Raw genomic sequence first — 23,480 nt, 5'->3', positions numbered from 1 at the left:
TAATGTAATGTAATACCATTAAAAAGTTTTAAAGTTAATGTTCATTAATCCGTGCTTGAAGTCAAAAAATTTTAGCTGGAGGGTACTCCTAAGATTTAACAAGGTGATAATGAGAAAGCTGGGGTTATGCTTTCTGAACATTTTGTTACTATGTGGCTTCACTTCAAGCACTGCCAATAAAGGAAAATATGACCTAAATAATCTTCTGTAGAATAAAACAAATGTTTCATTACCAAGCTCTTTACTGTGGTTCTAAATGCAGATATCTGGTCCAGAAATGGGGCTTTCTTGTGGCGTGACAGCAATGATGCGCAAATGGTGAGCCGCTGGCGTTTGTTTTCCTCAGACAAAACGTGAGGAACCCACTTACTGAGCTTCCAAGTCTTCCCGAGGTTGTGCAGATGCAATCGAATGGTTTCCTCCCACACTCCAAACCCTTGTGCAAGTTCTTTGCACGTTTGCTGTGGATCGCGCTCGATGGTCTCCTTCAGCAGTGCTTCGTCGATAGTGGCGGGGCATCCAGCTCGAGGCTTGTCCTGGAGGCTCTCATCGCCCGATGCAAAGCGACTGAACCACTTTCGCGCTGTGCGCTCACTCACTGATGCCTCTCCAAACGCAGAGCATATCTTTCGAGCAGCGGCTGCAGTATTGCTGACCAATTTGAACTCATACAGCAAACATGGCCGTAAAACGTCCTTTGACACTGACATGTTCCCTTCAGGATTGTAGTTCCTACAGACCTGCTGTCTATGCGACCGACACGCCTCCCAACTCTGCACTGACTGACGTTTGCCGGGAATATAAACTTTTGACGTCATCCAGACAGGGTTGACGACACATGCCGTTTGACTTTCACTTTTCGTTCCAGCAGCACGAACTTTTTTGGATACCTGGTATTTGCATGGAAATGTTCAATCTAGCTATATATGCCCCTCCGACAAATCACTTCAGGGTGATTCTGGTTAGGAAAGAAAGGTGCATGCCAGCGGCATGTCCAAGGTTGGGGAGGAGGGTTATAGGGGTCATAACCAACCCCTTTGGCTCAGTATTCTAAAAAAAACATGTCAAAGTCAGGAAAAGATGGCAAAATGTTGGCTGACTACTAAAAAAAAGTATATGTAAACCTCTATGCCCTTTTAAAAATCCTGGACATGCCAGTAGTGCATGCACAACACTCATAGAATTGGGTAAAAATCATAAGTGATAAAAAAGCACATATCTGACAGAGACTAAAGTTTATTATTGACTTTTGTTGACAACAGACATGTAATTTTACTATAACAGACAAAGGTCACATAGAGTTTCTTCTTTTTACAAATGTGTCAATCATAAGCTCTTTACGCAAGGTTATTCAAAGCTGTCACACAAATACTTGGTGTGTATTTTCAAAAGCTTACATTAACAGCACATAGAAAAAGCTACATGTATACAGTACATACTGATACAAACGTATTAAATTCACATGCCAGTAGTCGCCCACTGGGTGAAGTTTATTATTAATTATCACAGTATTTGGTAACACTGATAACAACTTGATAGGCTTCAATGCCATCTAGCAAACAATGTTCTTCAAGGGTCTCACTTATCGCACAATTCTCAAACACCTTTTGGGTCAAGCCCCTCCCTTCGTCTTCTGACATCAGACTAAATGTTTTTTTCATCATTAGGTTAGGCATCTTAGGTTTAGTTCTCTTAGCATAAATATTACATTTTTGTCAAGTGCCGAAAAATTGCAATGTATTTATGCTAACAGCCTGTCCCTAACATGCCTAACCTAATGACAAAAGCAATCAACACTTACATCAGAAGACGAAGGGTGGGGCTTGACTAAAAAAGGTGTTTGAGAAGTGTGTGCGATAAGCGAGACCCCGTTGTTCAAAGGATGTTGCACCAATGGGAAGGAAATTCGAATTCACTTACATTTAGTTTCATTCTTAATCGTTACCAATGTAATTATTATAGCAACCTTCGTGGGAGATTCTTGCTATTTCTTTCAACCACAAAACATTCTCTTGCATACTTGCAATACACTGCCTCAGATGATAATTGTATTACAGCACTGAACAAGTGTTTATTACTAAAGATAAAGTAAGTGCAAATATCTTAATAGGCACTTCAAGCAGCTTAAGCTTGCAACACATAGAGACACGCTATTTACTCTTCTCTTACATAAATTCAGTGCATAATACACAAATTTGTTACTATTTAGCAGAATTATGTAAGTCGTTTGGAAAGTAAAGAACATTTAAGACAACAGCCCATGATGTTCCGTTGCAGCCCATCATTTGTTTGCTGCGTTCAGTTTGGTGCAGTTGGTGCCACCGTCGTGTTCATGTGGTGTGTGTAAGGGGCTGTAACAATTTAAAATCCTGCTGGCTGTGACGTGTGGTGCGTGATTTGTTTGTTGCTCGCAGAAAACATTAGACCCAGTGACATGCATCAGAGACTTGTTGTAATCTATGACAATAGTGTTATGTATGTAGCAAATGACCAGAAATGGTGAAATACATTGGAGAATGGACAACACGGAGTGAACCTCTGTCATCACGGATGTACAGAAACAAAATATGGCCACCTCATTCAAAAGAATCAACACGGCATTGGACTTTTACCTTGTTTAGGAAGATGAAGGAGCACCTTGCTGGGTAACGCTTTGCCCATGATGAGGAACTATAGGATGTTGTCGTGGACTGATTGAATCACCAGGTGGACACATGGTACGAGAAGGAAATAGTTAAACTGGTGTCGAGGACCAAAAAGTACATCAACTATGTGGAGAAGCAGGCGTAAAATGTGTATATTCTCTTTATGTAGGATTTACAATAATTGTCTTTGTGTGGTAAAACATTCTTTACTTTCCCAATGACTCTCATATAAACTGCATTACTACAAATAAGGAACATCTTTATACTAAGTAACGGTGATATATAAAGTTACAAAGTTTAGCACAGCACATGAGCTGCATGTTCATCCTACAAACACCAACCAGGAAAATATTGAAGTGGCACTAATACAAGAAAAGTGGCTTAGTGGTGATACTTATGTTGAGACGTGTACTCTTTTAACTAATTCTGGTCAAAAAAACACCAAGATATCAGTCTTCAAAAGATGTGGTAAATTATATATGTTTGTGAAGTAGTTTCAATCTCTAATCCACCTCAAGCTTCGTAATTAGTGACAAGAGTTAGACACAAAAGTGTCTTAATTGAATCTGCAATTGGACAATGGTAGGTAATTACATATTTGTATTATTTTAACAGGTTACTACCATGTGGACTCCACTTTCTGTGTGCTATCAATTACAATAGCTGTCCTATCATTCGGTCATATTGGAAAAGCACAGAAATTTATAACATGAAAAGAACAGCTTACAAAGTTAGCACAAAGATGAAAAAACATGCATATTTGATTAGGTGCATGCAAACTATTTGTAAATTACTATTTTTTTCCATTTGAAGTACTCTGGAATAGATATTTCTGCCCAGAATGTCATTGTAAGCAATAATAGAAATTATTAAATCAACGAGAGTGATGCATGATGTATCATGATGAAATGAATGATTTGACAAACATTTGTTTTCAATTTAACTCAAATATTTACAACCATAAGGATACTATGTTTCCTACTTTTCTTCTAGCCATTGAATAAATCACACACATCCAAACATTACTTTAAAAAATTGTATTGAAACATAAATCCCCAATAACGAGACATGTATATATTGAGTAACTTTTTGTACAGAAACCATCAAAATGAAAAGGTAATACATGTACATACATTAGTTGACTTGTTTGATATTACAGGCAAATTCTAAATTCCTGAGTGCCTGGCAACAGTGTCTTAAATTCCCAGCAATGTCTGATCATGTGATATGTCTATTATTTCAATAGTTCTTTTCTTGGCAAGTAATCATAAGGAAAATGTACACCACTTCATCAGACCATTATTTTTTAAACAAATTAAAACAAATATTCTGACGTTATTACCTAGCTTCATTGAAATCAAAATTGACTTAATAGTGGACTGATATCTGAGTCAGACTTCATTTCCAATCTTTAATCAATAATCCACGTTGAGAATAGATATAATGCAGTAGCTCCCATTTTATTTTAAATAGTTTACAGGTATAAACATAAAGAGTAATGTTGATATAAATATTCTCCCTTAAAATATCAAATATGATGCTGAAAGAACCATTGTGAAATTAAATCACAGAAATATACTAATCAAACACCAGTAGCTATTTCCCCATCTTATTTTAATGAATTGAATTGAAGCTCTAGTGCTGTTGGCAAACAATTTGTGGTCATTTGCAATCCAGTACCAAAAAATTACGTTACCAATACCTTCAATAATAATATGCAAATTACGAAGACAGATTTTCTAGATATTGATTATAAAACCAACATAATGTCAATTCATACTATGGGAATGAGAGGTGGTAATAGATAATTAAGGTACTCTAGTTTTCCGCGAAGCTATTTTACATTATTTTCTATTAATTTCGGTAGCCACTGCCACCATCCTACTACCGAAATTAATAGAAAATAATGTAAAACAGCTTCGCGAAAAACGTGAGTACCTTAATAATATCAATATTCGATTTAAAAATTAACTAATTATTTCTTTTAAGACCTTTTATGTTAAACTTGCAAATGCTGCAATGCAGTAACGTTATTATAAACATAACAGTGCTTACTACACTAAATTTTAGATTTTATTTCATACATTCTGTGACAACTGTCTCAATACTTAAGGAACTGAATGCTATATTTTGAGTTGCATACTTGGGTATTAGGTTCGTTCTGTTACAACTAGATATGCTGCTGTTGCTGTTGTCAATGAAATCATCTACACCAGTTGCACAGGAGGTGTCTACTGTTTCTGTTGATTTCATGTCTAATGTGCAATGGCAGATAGGTAGTGATTAATTGGATAATTGCTTTATAAGCACATTTGCCAGTAGCTAGGCATGCGGGATTATGGTGACCAACTCTCCCTATTTCCCAGGAACTCACATATTTGAGGTAATATTTTGGAATCTTCCCAGCTCCCATATTGACATTCTATTTCTCCAGTACATTTCATTAACAATCAAGATTCTGAAATTTAAATTCATTCCGATTTAATACGAGTTCAGTGAAACATACAAAACTTCAAGGCTCCTGCAAGATCTCGTACATTTAGTTTTTGGTGGGCAAAGTGATATCATGTCTTGCAGTAGTTGATTAATGCTTCCGCAGCATCAGTGGACAAATACATACAGGTTAGAACTAAGAAACATGTAAATTTATAAACTTTCATTCTGTATTGCCATCTGTATATGATATAAAATGTAAATTCATTATTTTGATTAATTATATCCATTTGCTGGAGTGATGCCAAGCCACTAAAAATGCACAAAATTTGTTGCAACTAAATCTCCCTTAAATTCAATGCAGAAAGTTGGAAATCTTCCTTAAATTCATGGCCAAAAATTAGTCACTCTATGGAATGACCAACCTCTTTAACTATCATGAAGGTACAAAATACACTGTGAATTATACTGCGCATGTGTTCAGAAAGTTCTCTGTATTTCTTCTAAGATCAGCTGCAATTTCCTGCTGCACTTCCTAAATGTAATGTTATAAAGTTAATGTGTCAGTTACATGCTTGGGGACAGTTATCACTCACGTTCCTAAATATGTAACAACAAAGTAGTACCATGTTAACTTCAATCACGTGGTCACTTTGTGGTTCACTTTCGTCACTAACACACCCCTACGCATCCTCCCCTTCCTCACTAACCCACTTCCGTATAGCATCTGAATCTGCTGTGCGCTCTGTCTTTCTCACTTGGATATTTTTCTTGATATAGCCCCCCACCCCTGCATGCGAGTGACATTTAACTTTATCATATTATGTGACTTAGAAGTGCAACACGACAATACACATGAGCTTAGAACAAAGATAAGGAAATAACAAAAAGTAAAGCCATCCTATCAGGAAGTGGAAGTGTGGCCCCACATTCTTCATCTTAGTTGTAAAGGTGATGTGACCAGCTCCATGCCCCAGCTGCTTTTACACCCCCTCCCAGGTACTCATCGGTCAGAGACTGGATGAGTCCTCTAGACCTGCGGTTTCAACCTTCATGAGTCTGCGACCCAGTAAATTCATTTTTTAGAAGCAACACCCAGCCTCCTTTACATCATTTAATTGCTCTCCGTCACTGTCGCCATAGGATTTCTTATCGCAGGAGAAACCTGAACAAAAGGCCATCTTTCCAGGTGGTTGTCAGCTTGGGCTGCAAGTCGTAAACTTCAAGGAAACCTCTTGCAGCCCGAACTTGTACTGAGCCATAGCCCGGCAGTTGAAAAACACTGCTCTAGATAGGCATGGTCAGAAAAATTTCCACCCAACATCACCCACCCTGGGAGTCAAACCTGGGTCTCCTGTAACAGCCAATGCTGCACCAATGGGTCCTTCATTAATGATTAATATTTTAAAACCATTTCTAAGGTAGCCAACCCATATTCTGTAAATGATTACCAAATAAAAACTGCCTTTCTCATCAAATTAATGGATAGAAAACATGACTCACAAGTAGAGGCTACGGTTTGGGAAATTGAGTTTGGGATGGGACTTCATGTAGTGGGAGGGTACCCTATAGGTCATGGGTTCGATTGCTCCTACATTTATTTATTAACTCGAGCATCTATTTATTACATTTTATTTAATAATTTACTGAAATAAAGATGAAATAAAATTTTATTTATATTCTTTTGGGGGGAATACTTCATCTTAATGTATTTTCAATTTATATAGGACAATGATTTTTAACAATATCTTTTTAATTTTCTCATCATTTTACAAACATTTGCATACTAAATTATCCACATGTTATATTTGACAAAATGTTGTGCATAGAGTAAAGTATACATAACACGAGAATACTATTCACGATCAATACTTTTACTTAAATGTTTCTGTACATGGTCCAGAGTGGTAATTATCATAAAAGCATGAAAAAGAAAATATTTCTCGACAATTTGCACAGTGAATAAAAGACAAATTTTCACAATAAATAAAATGTAAGAAACAGTTGCTCGAGTTAATAAAAAAAAAGTAGGGGAAATCGAACGGGGACTGAACCTAGAACCTTTGGCACTTTATGAAAATTTTAAGAACTGTTAGGATGAATCCCCCCACTGTCTGTACTTAATACCAGAATAAAGATGAACATGCCCTGAGCTGAATATTGGCAAAGGATAGTCCCACCCAATATGGATACCTCTTCTTCAACAACTGAAGCATTCACAATTAACAGTGAATTCATTTAACGATGACAACAACAACAGTACATCTAATGGCAACTGACACATATACATACACCAAGTGAAAACATCTAGTTCCATAAGGTGCCCCCAAATATACAAAAGATTCTATTATTGAACCAAACATATCAATTGGTATTTGCATTCTGTTTCATCTCATTTCCACTGTGGTATGTTAATGTGTACAGTAGAGTCTCACACACTTTTATGTTGTAATGATGCCATTGGCTGACCCCAGGGCAGATGTTTTCACAATTTCCACTCCTTTTGAAAAACCGCTATGATATTACTAAATATGAAACATTACATATGCTTAAAATTCCTTTCTAGAATATTCACGTAAATCTTCATGTGATTTACTTTCACTGCTATATCTGCATATCGTATTCTCAATAATTTTGTGGCTGTGTAAGCCTATTGAACTATTAATAATATCTAGACAACAGCGAAAGAAAATCACATGAAGATTCACATAAGAAATTCTAAGCATGTATATTTTTCAGATCTTCTCTCATAGTAGTTTCTTGAAAGGAGTGAAAACTTCGAAAACAGTTGCCCTGAGGTCAGCAAGGTCCAGTGCTTGAGACTGTACAAACCACTTCAAATAACTGCATTCACAAACTGCTCTTTGAAATGTGATCTTTAAATGGTAATTATAACACAGCTGTAACACTATCTAAGCATCATAAATTTTTCACATTGGGCAATATACCAGCAAGGAAGGTTATAATAAGAAGTTAATAAGATAAAGCAAAAACTGCACCTACATGCCCACGGTTACTCATAGTTAGTATGCATTACAAGCCAAACAGTTATGCAGTTTCACCATCTCAAATTTGTTTGTGCAAGTAGAGAAAATAAAAAATAAATTAACGGTATTGATAATACATAACATTGCTAGCAGGTTAGATACAACACACACTTAAAATAAATAACCAAAAACAGCTTGTATTAGAATGTAAAATGCAACATTCACAACTCAACAGGCAAAAATTTCAGTTTTGTTTCACAAGTTATGAGTACAGTACGTATAATTATTCATTGCTGTCCTTTTAAAATTTTCATTTCAAATATTTCATGCATTCTTCCATTTCTAAAAGAAAATATCTAATTATAACATTAGATACCATCGATTATCTCCTTCATAAAAGAACTGACTGATCAATTTGATTGTGCATTCTATATAGACTTAGAGAATGAATAGATAAAAATCAGTCACCATATCACATCAAATTCCAAAACTGTGGTATAGAAAATGCTCATATATGACATGGCTGTAATATAAAACCACTGATTTGTCTTATCCAATATTTATCTTCAAAGTTCTATTCACACACACACATATAATTATTTTATGAATGCATTTGCACAGGAATAGTTGTGAAATCAAAATAAAATTTCCTCACCGACACTTTTTCAGTATATCATAATTTGAGTAAAATCTTTCAATAACATTTTGTCTCATATATTAATATGTTATTTTAATTATTGCTACAAGGAAGCCTACATATTGCACTCGCTAAATGTGCAATTTTTTTTATAAATTCGTATTCATTTGTTTCTGCAAAATGTATTTTTCATTACATTCTAATGGCACTGAAGCAAAATTGTACACAGTATGTCCAAGAAGTCTCCGTACCCCTACTTGCATGCATCCTGTTGCGACCATGTTGGAATATTGGGCGGTATTCAGTTGCTTGGCAGTTGTTGCACCATGGCTGATGTGAGCGGACATGGTTACAGTGCTGAGGAACGGCTAGTGACATGTGTGTGAGTACACGAACAACAATGCATGGGACAAACGATCTACTGTAATGTAATGTATCTAATGGTAATATGTAGTATGTAATATAATCCAGGGGTACCGGGACTTCTCAGACACCCTGTAGAATGCAAAAACTGAGCCTGAGGTTGACTAATTGCAAGCACACACACTAAAATTGGAATAATTAATACGTTTCCACAAAACATTGGCACATGGTGTTGGGACAAGAATGACAATCCCTACTAAAGTTCCTACTTTCTTCCTTCCAAAAGATGAGCTTGTCTGTGCGTGTTCTGATTAATATTTCCTACATCGACACAATCAAATTATTTTCTGTTACCACATATATGAGTTTTCCCATGAAATCATACATTCATCTGACAACCTATCTACAATGAGACACTCGAGTTATGTTTAACATGTTGAGCAAAAGAAGAAACACAGATTATCATGAAATTAAAGAATAGTGGAAAATAAGTAAACAGAGAATGGGTTAAGTGTGGGATTTAGTCACAAGAAAGGCAAAAGATAGCTTTTAGTAAGTTAGGGATTTTTTCTTCTTCAAAAAACCACTCAATCAACATTTTCCTGAAATGTTTATTAAGTAGGAAACTAAAATTAGCTTAAATAAAAATCATCGACCTAAATCAAAAATATTTCAAAACTACTAACACAATGTACACCAAGGGCATGGTGAGAGGGGAAGAAGATTGGAGGTTCAATCCCTCCTCAAAATATCTGTGAGACAGTAGTATTAAAAATAAAATAGGTACTAGCCATATTTGCAAAATTTATGTAAATTGCAAAACTCTCATTCTATTACTCACAAATGCCTGATTGTACTATGTTGTAACAAAACATTTCTTATAAAATTTTAAACCAATTCAATGATTAGAATATATCTCTCATTATTTCAGTTCTTCTTAAATCACTAGGGGATTGGGAAGAACATATTCTTGAATATATTCCAGGAAGATTTATATATATATAAATATATATATATATATGTAATGGCTCAAGGTTTGAAAATTTTCCAGAAATGTGAAGATTGTCACTTGAGGAAGAAGAACTGTGCAGAACTTCAAATTTCTATACAGATACGGGTATGTTAGAAATTTTCAGTGCTGAAATAATAATAAAATCAATTATATATACATACATACATAGATAATTTATTAACGTTATAATTCTGTCAAAATCTCTCACAAAATTTTTCTCTTGGCATGCCCCTGATGCACACATAGTATCCTTTTGGAAAAACTGCACCAAAGAAATGATTATGTAGAGATAAAATAATTTGTTTCACTGGTGTTAATTTATTTAGTCATTAAATACCAAATCTTTCGCAATGTAAGGCATCTATCTGTTAATATCTCAACATAAAATATCTTTCAAAAGAGAACATCTAAAAACAAACAGCCTGAAATTTTTTTGCAAAGTTGTTATAAATTTTCTCTGAGAGGGCTAAAGAATGTTATAAACATTATCTTTGGATCATGGGCCATAATATATATATAGAGAAAGAACTACGAAGATTTATAACAAATCACAATAAAGGTAATGTATAGCTAAACTGTTGAAAATCTTTTTAGAATCAACACTATTTAAGATTTCATGATTTGTTGTTGATCTTGTATATTCAATATAACTGCCTTACGGTAATAAAACTTTGATCTGTGTTTTAGGTTTTAATTAAAAGTTTAATAATATATTCAAGAAAAATGTACATCAGGAAACTGTCATTATTATAATATGTAACTTTCTAATGCCATTTCTATCAAATATTAGTTATATTCATTAGCACTTGTAAAGTAAGTGCTTTGTCACATCAGAATTACATATCTCTACGTACATACATATAAAAAATTTTTGATTGTAACACTATATATGTTTTAATACAATAATTTGGCCATTAACTACTGGTGTTACATTTTTATAAAATTACATGCAAATGTTTTAAAAGTTTCACAGCATCATATACTACAAAAAACTTCAGTTTCATGTGATGTTAGTTTGTACACCTTTCGAAAGGAAAAATACACAACAGAAAAGAAATTATCCTATAATCATCTTCAATATTTAGTAATTCTAATTACTTAATATAAAGTATCAAATTGGCCTGATCATGCATATTTACCTCTAAATAAGAAATATGGGATTAATTTGGAAAATACTTCAGATTAAACATTGACCAACGAAAGTGCTAATAATGTATTAGTTCCCAAGTCGTTCATGTAGCAAGATCATCTCACCTTGACCAAAGTTTTATATTCACTATTGACAACAGATTTGAGAAATATTACTGCAAATAAAGCATCACTGTAAATGCTAACGACATAACATTGCAAAGACAAATATAATATTAAAATTATTTGTGGTTAAAAACTCAATAAGGAGATTACAATTCAAGTAATGAAACATGTTAGTGTGTGTCTTTTGATATGAAAAAGCAAAGAAAAACTATGATTCTACCATTGCTTCATGTTGTAAAACATTGTGCATGCTATAATGCAATAAATATCAATAATTGTTTACAGAATACTTCTTCAATTGTTACTTATTTAATGATATAAACACCAGTTTAAAACACAGTATTTGGTATTTATTTAATAATTTAGTGCATTATTCTGCCATGTTGTTATAATTTTTATGGATATAAACATACAATCTCCATTCCCTACTAGGGCCTCCCCGATGGCATACGGTGACGTCATTGCCTTGTAAACAAAGGTTCCTGGGTTTGTTACCCGGTGGAGGCACACTTTAAACTGTAGGTCCAGTCCAGATTAGCCTTACTGTGCATAAAGTGGACTTAAAACAACAATTCAATCAACCAATGAATCCATTCCCTACTTTCTATTTGTTTAAGTAAATTTCTAAATCTGCGGCTTCTTTTGCATTGCAGTCAGCTGGTAAGATACGTTTATTAAGGTCAATGAACAATTCAGTTTCTTCAAGGATTATTTGGAAGTTTATATCGGATCAGAAGAAGATTGGTTGTTCGTATTGGTAAATTTTATATTAGCACTTTATCGGATCAGCGTAATATTACATATTGGTTCTACCTTAAAATATGGTGACATTGACCAGTATTGCTAGATCCACATATTTGTGGTGAATAAAAGATCAGGGTTTTGGTACAAAAACTGAGCACATTTCAGAATCAAAAGCAGTATATAAAGTGCTTTTTTGGTGTTAAAATGATGAATAAAACCCTATATTTGATTTTAGAAACTAAACTTATTGCAGAAAGTAAACATTTACCTTCTAATAGCACATTTAGGTAGTTGATCGAGTATTAAGTGCAAAGGAGTCCATTTTTGCTTCTCAAATATTTTCAGCAGAATTAATCAATTTTCCATGAATTACATCACTCACAGGATAATTTTGTGTAAAACGTTTGGTTTTAAAATCAATTTTAGGATTATATTCACTATTTTACCACCAAAAAAACAATTTTATATATAAACTGTTTTTGATTCCATAATGCACCTAGTTCTTGTACTGAAACCTTGATATTTAATTCAGCAAAAAATATGTGACCTAGTCATTAGTAATTCATGACATCATGGTGAAATAAAGTTACCCAATACTATGCAAAGAATATTTTAATCATTATTTCAACCTCAGGACAAGGGAATGTGTCACTCGAAAGTACTCAGTAAGTGGTCATCTGGCATGACTTAGAACTGGGAATGTTAGCTACAAATTACATCACATCATATGCCATACAAACATTCCCTTGGACAGGTTGGATCTTGTGATCTGAAGTTTAAAGGAATGCATAGGATTGCTGGGTGTCCTAGATTTTCCAGGACAGTCTCGAAATGGCATCATTTATCCTACTGTCCCAAAAAGTTTCTTCAGGATACACGAATGTCTCAGAATAAAGTGGGTAAGCAGAAATGATTAAGATCAGCTGCTGCCTATTCACACGTGCACACCCAAATAAACATGTAATGCAATTAATTATTGTTATATTTAGGTAGTGATTGGTGCTACAACTGTTTCAAGCATTCTCATTGGCTGTTTTGGGGCAGTAAATAATCTGTGGTGGTTAGGTTAGGCTTGTTGGGTTTGGTTCTCTTAGAAGAAGAAGAGGACAAAAATGATTGTAGCAGCAATACCAAATGCCATTTCTTCAAAACAATGTGTGTTTCCGGGCAACATCACCTTCCATTTACTTCCTTAATTCAGCGTTCGAATAAGGTTCCCATGAGCAAACTTTCAAAGTGAACAACCTCCCGACATTGTTTTCAGCGACAAGTAGAGAAAGCAGAAAGGCTCTTATGGCTTGGATCATTGGGCTTTTGGACTTCCTTTGCACAAAAAATTGAGATATAGTACCTACAGGCATGTGCAGACTTCCCTCTTTGTCATGTAGTGTTGCAATCCCATTCCATTCCTTCTCACGTGACAGCATCAAGAGCAACCCATACATCATTGCAAATCGAGGATTTTTATTTTAGAAAGGGAAATTTTGATATCTCTCACCTCACACTATTTTGAGCATGGCATAGAAATCTGCAAGCATTTGGTGCCTTGCCTTGATGGAGGAAAGGGTGGGAAAGGAAGGGGATGGGGAAACAGCTGACAGCAAAACCGGACTTGTAAACGAAATGTTGCATTGGAACAATGAGCTGCCTTTGCTTAGTATAAAGAAAGAATGTATTTGCTGACAAGTTTCGGTTGGACCTTTGAGAGAGGAAGAATGGAAAACAAAAACAAAGAAAACTCTGCTCAAGAAACAGAAGTTTGAGGTTTTGCAGTCAACGGTGATTATTATTTCAGTCTGTTTTTTGAAAGTGGGATCAACAGGTTGCAAATAGCGTAGAGCTTTGATATGCATTCATTTGTGGCATGTAGTGACGAGCGTATTGAACAATGCAAAGCCAGATATGATGAGTGGAATACATTGATATAAGTGCTTAAAAATGTCAGCGGTTTGAATTAAAGCCATTCATAATGTCATAGCCATTGGTGCAATTTAGATGCTCTGACTTGTATTTGCAAGTTCAATGAAAATTTAAATAATTAGAGTTTAATCTTGAACAGTCAATCCAATTCGTTATTCAGTACATATGAGAATCTGTAACTTATACTATTTGTCACTGACTTGAGGTAAGTTTTGCAAACAACTAGATGCATTTGATTAGGGTTTTGAGGATCCTCATGACAATGACTAAATTGAATAAGTACATTAAAAATTGTAATTAACTGAAGTGTGCACTGAAATGTTGGTGTGGCATTGAACTTGGTTTTCTGATGGAACATATTTATATTGAAGAAATATAATATATATTATTAGAACACGGCATGTAACCGCTGTTTTAGAATTGAAGAACCCGTCTTAAAATATTATTACATACATAAACTGGTAATATTGTCGTAAAGTAAATATTGCAGACTGACATTTTTCTGACACCGGCAAAAGCGAAGAGGAGGACTGTTCCGGTACCCTCCTGAAGCAACATGAGGAAAGAGCCCTGAGCTCACGTACGGTGGGAGGAGGATACGAGTTATTGCCATGCCTGTTTAGCCACCACAGTTGCCGGTGATCCTTACCGGATACAGATCAGTGTTGCCACATTCAATTGACAGAAAAGAGCTAAGTTGCCTAATCGGGTCTATCTTACTGTGAAGGTGTCCACTCACACTGGAGAAAAGCAAACTACCAAGTGCTGTTTTGTATTTACACTAAATATCAGCGATTACGAAAGTCCTCTTTGTCCTTCTTCGACATCATGGGTGAGAAGGAGAGGAGAGGGATGGGATGGTCAAGGGGTCCGTTGTACTTCTAAAAATGTCAACCTAAAATTCTATATTTCACACATATAATACAGGGTGTTCAGAATGGGACTGTGAGTTTTCAAAAGTGTGTTATTTTAATATGGTGAGGAGTAGCTAGAAACAAAAAACATACATTTTGAAGGCAAACTCAAAAAGTTTTATTGGAAGCAGTTACAACTCCCCATGAGCTCAGTTTGTTTCATGGAGAATGTCTAGCCTGTATTCAATCTCCCTTCACGTGTTCTGTTGCTCAAACAAAAGTTGTGTTGGTGAAGGAAAAATCAGGCATAGCCTATGGAATTCAATACAGGAGGAACTAGGCAGCTTGGAATTCCAAGGCCCACTGTTCATGAAGTCGTGCACAAAACATTGCATTTGTATGCATCCTAGGTGCATTTGTTGTACGAAATTAAGCCAGATGTCAAGCCGAAAGAACATTAATTTTCCATTGACATAATGCAAAAGATTTAAGTTACCTCTCTAGACTTCTTACTTTGGGGGTACATGGGTGTATTCTGGCCAAAAGATAAATGACCTACAAGAACTGTAGAACAGTATTCGGAAAACTCTTGCCTCTGTAACCCCTCAGATGCTAAAGAACACATGGAGGGAGATTGAATACAGGCTATACATTCTCCACACAACAAACTGAGCTCATGTCGAGCTATACTGAACTGTAACTGCTTCCAATATAACTTTTTGAGTTTGCCTTCAAAATGTATGTTTTTGATTCTAGCTACTATAACACACTTTTAAAAACTGTCAGTCCCATTCCGAACACCCTGTATTATTTCAGTTACAGGAATTTGTGATAATTGTTGAAAGGGCCGATTGAGATTGACATACGTTGTCGCAGGAATGCGACAATTTCGGATTGAAGCAATGTTTTTGAGGTAGCAGAACTGTTTTTGGGTGAAAACATTACTTACAAGCATAATTTCCCGATTGTTATCTTAGCACGCTCTGAAGTGTCAGGTGTTGCAGGTTCGAATCCTCAGCAAGAAATGGTTATTTCAATGTTTGTTGTTATTCTTTTACTTACATAATTATAAAAAGTAATAATTACATACACAAAATAATAATTTTATTTCAATAATTCACCATGCATCCTCATTATGTAGTCACGATTACGATTATCCCTTTAAAGCGAAAGCCTTAAAGGTAGCAAGGAACGTAAAATATACAAAATAGTAGTGGTGTCAGAAATGAGATTTCTGTGGATTAAGCGAAACATGGGAGTGGGAGTAGTTAGGAAACAGATCAAGACTACATCTACTCTACATACGTCTTATTTGAAACGAAAAGTTTCGCGATTTGGGCAAATCTGGTTTCAAAAGAACTAAGATGGCAACAGTAGTAGAACTGGACTTCTTGCAGTGTAAGGTTCCGAAGGAAATATTGGGGAAGCGCTGAGGGGGGAGGGGGCAAGGAGGGTGCTTCACATGTTACAAAAGTAAACAATGGTTGGCGGGAGGGGACTGTGCAGTGCGAGTTTTGTGAGTGGTGTCTTTCGTCTTTGTGTTGTTTTCGGGCATTGTCAATTAATTAACAAGCGGTGTTAATTACTTCAATGTTTCTGTAAGTATCAAATTACATATTTCTTTATTAGGCTAATGTTTATTGTGTCAACAGGCAATGTTTGCAATTTTACTTCAGTGCTTATGCCAACATTTTTTTCCTGATTAATAACTTTACCAAAATCTAGTATTGAATTGCAGTCGTACCAGAATAATATTATACCGTACCAGGTGGGGAGGCACCCAAGTCTTACGGCTCCTTCCTTAAATGTCCGACTGATAACTGGTAACACTTTTAAAAATCTCATGCCATGCCACTGGAACACGGCAATTATACAAAATACTGACAATATTATTATTTCTTACAAACCATAGGAATTTATCAGTTTAGTGTTGAGAGTGATTTGTCATGTCCTCGAATGCTCAATTATCTACAGGTCACGAAAGAGACCAAACAACATATCTTTTCTCGTGATCGATTAGGTATTTTGAATTTGTAATAAACCTTCTTTTTATAAATTTTCTTGAAATATAACCGCTATTGTCTCATTATCAGTGAAAGATGTATCATAACTTGGATTGCCAATAGCAGAAACGGGTGGGAATAATTGGGTGGACACAAGGCTAAGATGCACAACCCAAGAACCACACCATCAGCCGCCAACTGATTAACACTATATATCTATTTAAATGTGTGAACGTAATTTCAAAATGCTCATTTTACAAAATAATCTAATTGTACATTGAACCGTTCACTCTCAACAATGCAAGAGTTATCAAGTTCCACGAATGTGTTGGAGAGGTCTTTGAAATTCAAGATAGCGCTTCTCAATGCACCTAACTGCAACAATTAGCAATAATGCTACTTTATTTCCTTCTGTTTCCAGTGCTGAATTTCAGTTAAGACTCTCCTGCATTGGGTAGTAAGCTGCTTATTGCAAGCAGTCAGTGCTCGGGTGCATGTCTGTTCAGTCTGAAGTTTTCAAATAGTGTGTCCACATTGTGAGATAGCAGCTTAGTTCATTATGGCACCAAAAATATTCAGGATATGCTTTGAAGTAAATTTCTGTTTATTACGAAGTGTAAAGAATAGTCCAGCCCCCTCCTGCCGGTCAGTGGAGTTCTGAATTTTTATGAAATATAGCAACCCTAAAGTCTGGCCAAGCTAAGAACGGGCATGGGGACTGCCTTTATGGCAGTTGCCCATTGTTGCTGTGTTTACTACGAAGAAACTTGCAGTCAAACAGCCAATTATGAGCTGTGGTAGCTCAGTTGGTAGAGCATCTGGCTACGATGTGGAAGATCCAAGTTCGAATCCCAGGGCAGGTGATTTGGACCAGGAATTGTTCGTCATTTCCCTGTTTCTGCATGACTCTGAGGCCCAGCCAGCCTCGTATCAATGGGTACCTTGGGGGTAAAGGTGGCTGGCCGTGATGCTGATCATATCATCCAAACTATAGCCGAGATCAAGAATACGTGGAGCTCTTCCACATCACCCTATATACCTTCATGGCATGTGTGCACATGCACAGGGGTACATTTACCTTTTTTTATCTTTACCTTACCAAACAGCCAATTAGACTATTGTTGCCCCCCATTTTGGGCAACAAGCAGCAACATTGGAATCTCTCCTGCCTGAAGTGGCCAGCAGGGAAACAGGATTTCGTGAAAACAGCCTTTCTACACTGTGAATGGGGGCTGGGAGATAGCATGGCTGGTGTATAGAAATGCATTGCAGGTGACTGTAGACAGCCATCTGGTATTTTACACAAGAAATGGTATTTGATATGTATGATTGAATATGCATTTTCTTTATGCACTATCAGTATTATTCAACATAGTCTGCCATTACTTCTGTCATGCTGTCTCATGTTATTGTGCACTTTACCCAACCCTGTGTAATGTTTTTGTGCACTAACATGACACTGCAAACTAAATAAGCATGATCAATAGTATTAATGCAACACTGTTAATTTTCTACAGTAAACTCCATGAGGAAACATTACAACTGCTTATTACACAATGCTTTTCCTTGTTAGGACATATACATCAGAAAAATAATGAATAAGATAAATCTGTTACAAATAAACTGGTGTGTATAACATTATTGCATCTTTTTTGTTACATTTTTATGTTCATTATGGGGACGAGGGGAAACTAACGTGTTAAACAAGATGTAATGTATGTGAGAATTCTAGAAATTTCACCATGAAACCAAAATGAATCCTCCTGCCTCTTTATACATCAGTGGCCCAAAGGTCACAAGGTAAAAACTGAAAACCATTCAGTGGAAACAATGAGTACTGGGAAGCTAAGAGTGTATATTCAGTGAAACTAAGAAGGGAAAAATATGGTACTTTCCACACATGCTGGTCAATTAAAAACTTTTTATTCAATGTAAATGTAAATTACAATAATAATGGGAATAAATAAAATATTCTCACAAGGAAATCTAGCAGCAGAACAAAATGGATTTTAATGTTCATGCATTTTTACCTACTTACAAAGTTTGAATATCACTGTAAAACACATCTGTAGTGTATATATTACACCAGTGTTGAAAAATTGACAAGCATTCTTCCAAAAAATAAAATTGATACTGGCTCAAAGTTTCAGCAAATCTTTCTATTGGAACTATCCTGAAAGGGTAATATAAAGAGTGTGTGTGTGTGTTTAAACTAGATGATAACATAGCCAATTAACATTATGAAACTTTGTTGAAAATGGCCTTTAAGATGCAGCATGTACAAAGAACATATCTTATGGTATAATGAATATCAACAATGGAGAATCACAGTTTTCATTTGTTGCAAATATTCAATTATATATTGGTACTATCGTGGAAGATTACTCACATGTGATTGAGTATAATCCAATGTCATATCATGCAGTGTAAAATTTGTGTCTATGACAGCAGACTTATCCAGATTATTATGTAGCAATTATATTCTATGAACAAGTTCGATAGTTTATTATCCTCCCCCTGACACTCTCAAGTATATTGTTACGAATAGCAGTGGAATACAAATAAAAAAAAAGTATTGGATAAATTTGACTGTATTTAGGAAATGCTTGCTTTAGAAACTTAAATTATTTCATAAACAAAACTTTATGCACAAAAAAATCCAAGAAGCCATAACATATTGACCAAATGAACCATCATTACACACCATATTATAGTATTACATTTTTTCACAAGTGATATATATTACATGAAACCATATTCATCTATAGTTCCTAACAATACACTATCACTTCATATATCTTGCATAATTCAATATTTATCATGTTATTATTTGTATAAAGATTTGTTTCAAAAACTGTATTTTATCAGCACAAAAAATAGTATTTTTGTCTATACATATGTATTTTTCAATCCACATACAATTAACATAAGATTTTTAAACCTCATAAATAACTGCAGAAAAAAAAAGATCAAGCAATGCTTCTCGATAAGAATTTTGTTACATGAAATGTTCGTAATAATTGGTTGGATTTTGCACTGAAATGGCTTGACAGGTTCTTAGGCAAGAAAATGTGCCTGCTCACTAAAAGTCACATTCTTGGATATCCACACAATGCAGATCGGTGCAATGGTAAAGCAATCAACATCATTAACACTGTACCATGTGTAAACAAGCTATTTAACACTGGCAGTTTTATGGAGGCTACTATAACACTGACTGGAATGTATCTCACCTAGTGTCCATCTTATAATACAAACACAAGGAATTATTTGAAGAATTCTTCAGATATGTGACCATCATTGGTTTCTTTTATTATTACTCTTCGACTTTTAAAATCCATAATTGCAACTTCGTCATTTTTTAAGTAAAGATTGACTCAGTTTAGAAAACTTTAAAAATATTTCTAATGCCAATTGAGCTGAGCAAAACTTTCAGTTCATGCTAAAAGTGCATCACAACATTCCAATTCTTGATTCATCAGTGCTGGGCATCACGGTAGCCGTAATGGTGATGCTATTTTGAATTTTGTCTTGCAACAAACAAAATGTAGAGTCTACCTTTCTCCTCTTAAATAATTCAAACAGTGGCGTATTCTCCACGATACCGAGTTTACCACCATAAACAAACATTTTTCATATATATTTACACATTTAGCTTTAATATATAGGTAATTTCTAATCATATATTATGCAAACTATTAAAACAAAATTCTAACCCATAATTTAAGTAAATTATTTAAATAACTTGAAGACTAGTTCACGTACACCACTGATCGTTCTCCATCGCACCCTTCTGATGACAGGATTTCCTCCCCGATTGTACACGGGGAGCAGAAGCGAGTGGGTATTTAAAGCTTGACGCGTGCCGAGATGTCAAAAGCATGGCAGCAGAACGGAACAGTGTCACTTCTGGCATTTCAGCGCACAATAACTCTTAAAATAACCTGCAGACTTCTAGCCATAAATTCCGTGCTTCAGTTCCACGAGCTTCCCTATAGAAGCAGACAAAAGAAGTTCTGTTGCCGGATATTTCCGTGTTTCGCCGCGTCACAGTGGACATCAAGCTTAAAAGAACGCAACCTGCAGGGTCAGTTCCACCATTGCAAACAGCATCGGCAGGAGAAAACTGCTTGTTCCTTCTTACTTTCTGTGCCCTGCTTGACAGAGGCAGTCAGTGTTGCTACATGAAGAAAAATTTCCCTTAATGTAGGAAAATCTAGATCCAATTTAAGTAAAAAGGGAAATTTTATGAAACATATAGAAACTGCCAAAAAAAATTGTCAGACTTCTGATTTTGTTTTACATGCATGCCTGCATTGGTCTTAAATTTTTATTACATCTAATTAATATATACAATAAATAAGAATTGTAGCAGTAAACCAGGTCAGAATACGCCACTGAATTAAAATGAGTTTTAATACAATATAAACAACAAGTAACGAGAACATTCTCCAAAATTAACCGATAGCACCTAAAATGGCAAAAACGTTATTCCATTACCGTGCACTTTAGCGAAACAAAAGACCTTTCATTCTTGCAGTATAAGTGAGCTCTAGAAGAATTGTTCAAATAGGTCTACAAGCACAGGAAGTCTTTCTCTGTCAACTCAGCCTTTCCCTTCCACTTCTTCCATAAAGCATAACCTTTATAAACCTTCAACCTTGAGGCCTTTAGCTAAGAAAGCATATTTATTTTTTCCTTTGCTAACAATCACAGTTTGTTCAAGTTGCAGGTGTGAGTGTGCAGACTGTTACGGGTGACATTGGAGATGCCAACCAATCACAGAGGCTAGCCTAGCACATACAACCACCCTCTTGGTCCTGTTGCTCATTTTGCTGCGGGGGTTGCGTTTGTAAGTCAACAGCTGTAACAATGCGTTAAGGAAAATTTCATATCGATACAATATTATACAATGAAAATCATGCAACACAAACTGATTGGAATCCTCATTTGTACATTCACATTTTACATTTCCTCAGTTTTGACCTCTGAAAAAAGTATAATGGAAGATTCTTAAAATATATTTGTACTGGCTGGTCAGTATTAAAGTTCCCTTACTCAGAGCCAACTGGAGCCTGTTTGAAGCAATGGATTGCAGCGAATCTTGGTATGCAGGCTATAGAAGTGAATGATGACGAAAAAGACTAGTTCAAGTTTTCATCACCAGGTGGAAATGTGGCACTTAGAATTAAATTTCTCATACTAAGAGCACTCTTGAGCCCTTTCAAAGTATTGAATTGTGGTGAAACATGGTATAGAAGCCATTGAGACTATGGGGAAGTGAATGCAGATGAAAAAAAATTGTTCAAGTTTTCATCACCAGGTGGAAATATGCACTTAGAATTAAATTTTCCCTAAGAGCACTCTGGAACCTGTTCAAGCAAACAGATTCCAGTGAAACTTGGTATGGAGACTATGGAGACCAAGGGGAGGCAAATGGCGATGAAAAAATAGTCACAATAGACAATAAAAGTTAACTATGTTATTGCACACAATCTGAAATGATTATGCAGTGAAATATGGTAACTCTTACAAAAAGTCCTAGAGAGCCAGACATCATTACCTCAAGAGATTAAAATTTTTGGATTTCATTTTAATTCTTGTTGGGTATCCTGTCCAGTCCAGCTAGCCAACATACACTAGCGTGCAAAAGTCTTTGCCCAAAGTCATTATCTGTGATTTATGTTATGAAACTCAAGTAAATATCAGTTTTGATTCTATTCTGGAATGTCTTTGATGTATATCATGAAGTTAGAACAGCCTACATTTTAATTCGGAGCATACACAATCGTATTTTATATGAAAACATAGACAGACGTCGTGACGACGACGAGTTGAACCTTTATGTGTATACTGAATGTTGCACTTGTTCCTTGTTTCATATCAAATTTCGGTGTGTATATTGACGAATATGTTATATTATTATTTTTTTAAATATATACTTAACATTAATTTACATTTAATGTACATTTTGTAATTATAATAGATCATTTGCAATTATATCTTTCTTATTGCACGTGAAATAATATAATAGTCACGAAATGAAGAAAAGACACGAATATACAACTGAATTGCGTGGTAAAATACAAATTTTATCAGAAGAAGGTTATACTCATGCGAAAATTGCAAAACGTTTGAATATTCCAAGGAGAAGTGTTCCGTATGCGTTGGCTCGTCTGAAAGCAACAGGGACAAATATGACGAAGAAACGATCTGGACGGCCCAAAAGCACAACAAGAATGGAAGATAAACATATTATCGTGATGAGCAAGCGAAATCGAAGACTTCCAGCAACTGCAATTGTAGAAGACATAAACAGAATTAGAAAAACTCCGATTTCGGGTGATGCAGTTAAGAGGCGACTGCGTAGCGTAGGTTTAAATGGTCGAATATCCTGTCGAAAACCTTTCTTGCGGCCTCAAAATAAAGTGAAACGTCTGAAGTGGGCTAAGACACATCAAAGATGGACATTAAGACAGTGGAACAAAGTGTTATGGACTGATGAATCGAAGTTTGACTTGTTTGGAACAAAAAGACCATTATACGTTCGAAGAAAGGTCGGAGAACGAATGCTTGACAGTTCTTTGAGTCACACTACTAAACATGGAGGAGGTAATGTCACGGTCTG

The 23,480-nt window shown here is 35.4% G+C and overlaps 2 protein-coding genes across 2 annotated transcripts in view; both read right to left on the bottom strand.

Moving 5' to 3' along the window:
• Positions 1 to 158: 158 nt before the first annotated feature.
• LOC145982190 (histone-lysine N-methyltransferase SETMAR-like) lies at positions 159 to 710 on the bottom strand. The gene has a single exon (XM_083115756.1). It carries the CDS (start codon positions 708 to 710, stop codon positions 159 to 161), a length of 552 nt encoding a protein of 183 aa, XP_082971882.1.
• A 517-nt stretch (positions 711 to 1,227) lies between these two features.
• The window catches only part of Rab6 (RAS oncogene family member Rab6), a 158,229-nt gene continuing 135,976 nt past the window's right edge, over positions 1,228 to 23,480 (bottom strand). The window contains exon 7 of the mRNA XM_083115782.1: positions 1,228 to 21,716. Coding sequence (XP_082971908.1) covers positions 21,646 to 21,716 — 71 coding nt within the window. The 3' untranslated portion in view covers positions 1,228 to 21,645. The remainder of the gene's footprint in view (positions 21,717 to 23,480) is intronic.

This window comes from Lepisma saccharinum (genome assembly GCF_977018435.1).
Source record: "Lepisma saccharinum chromosome 12 unlocalized genomic scaffold, izLepSacc3.1 SUPER_12_unloc_1, whole genome shotgun sequence".
NCBI classification, from domain to species: Eukaryota; Metazoa; Arthropoda; class Insecta; order Zygentoma; family Lepismatidae; genus Lepisma; species Lepisma saccharinum.
Note: the sequence above shows the minus strand (reverse complement) of the source record. Positions and strands in the feature narration are given on the sequence as shown.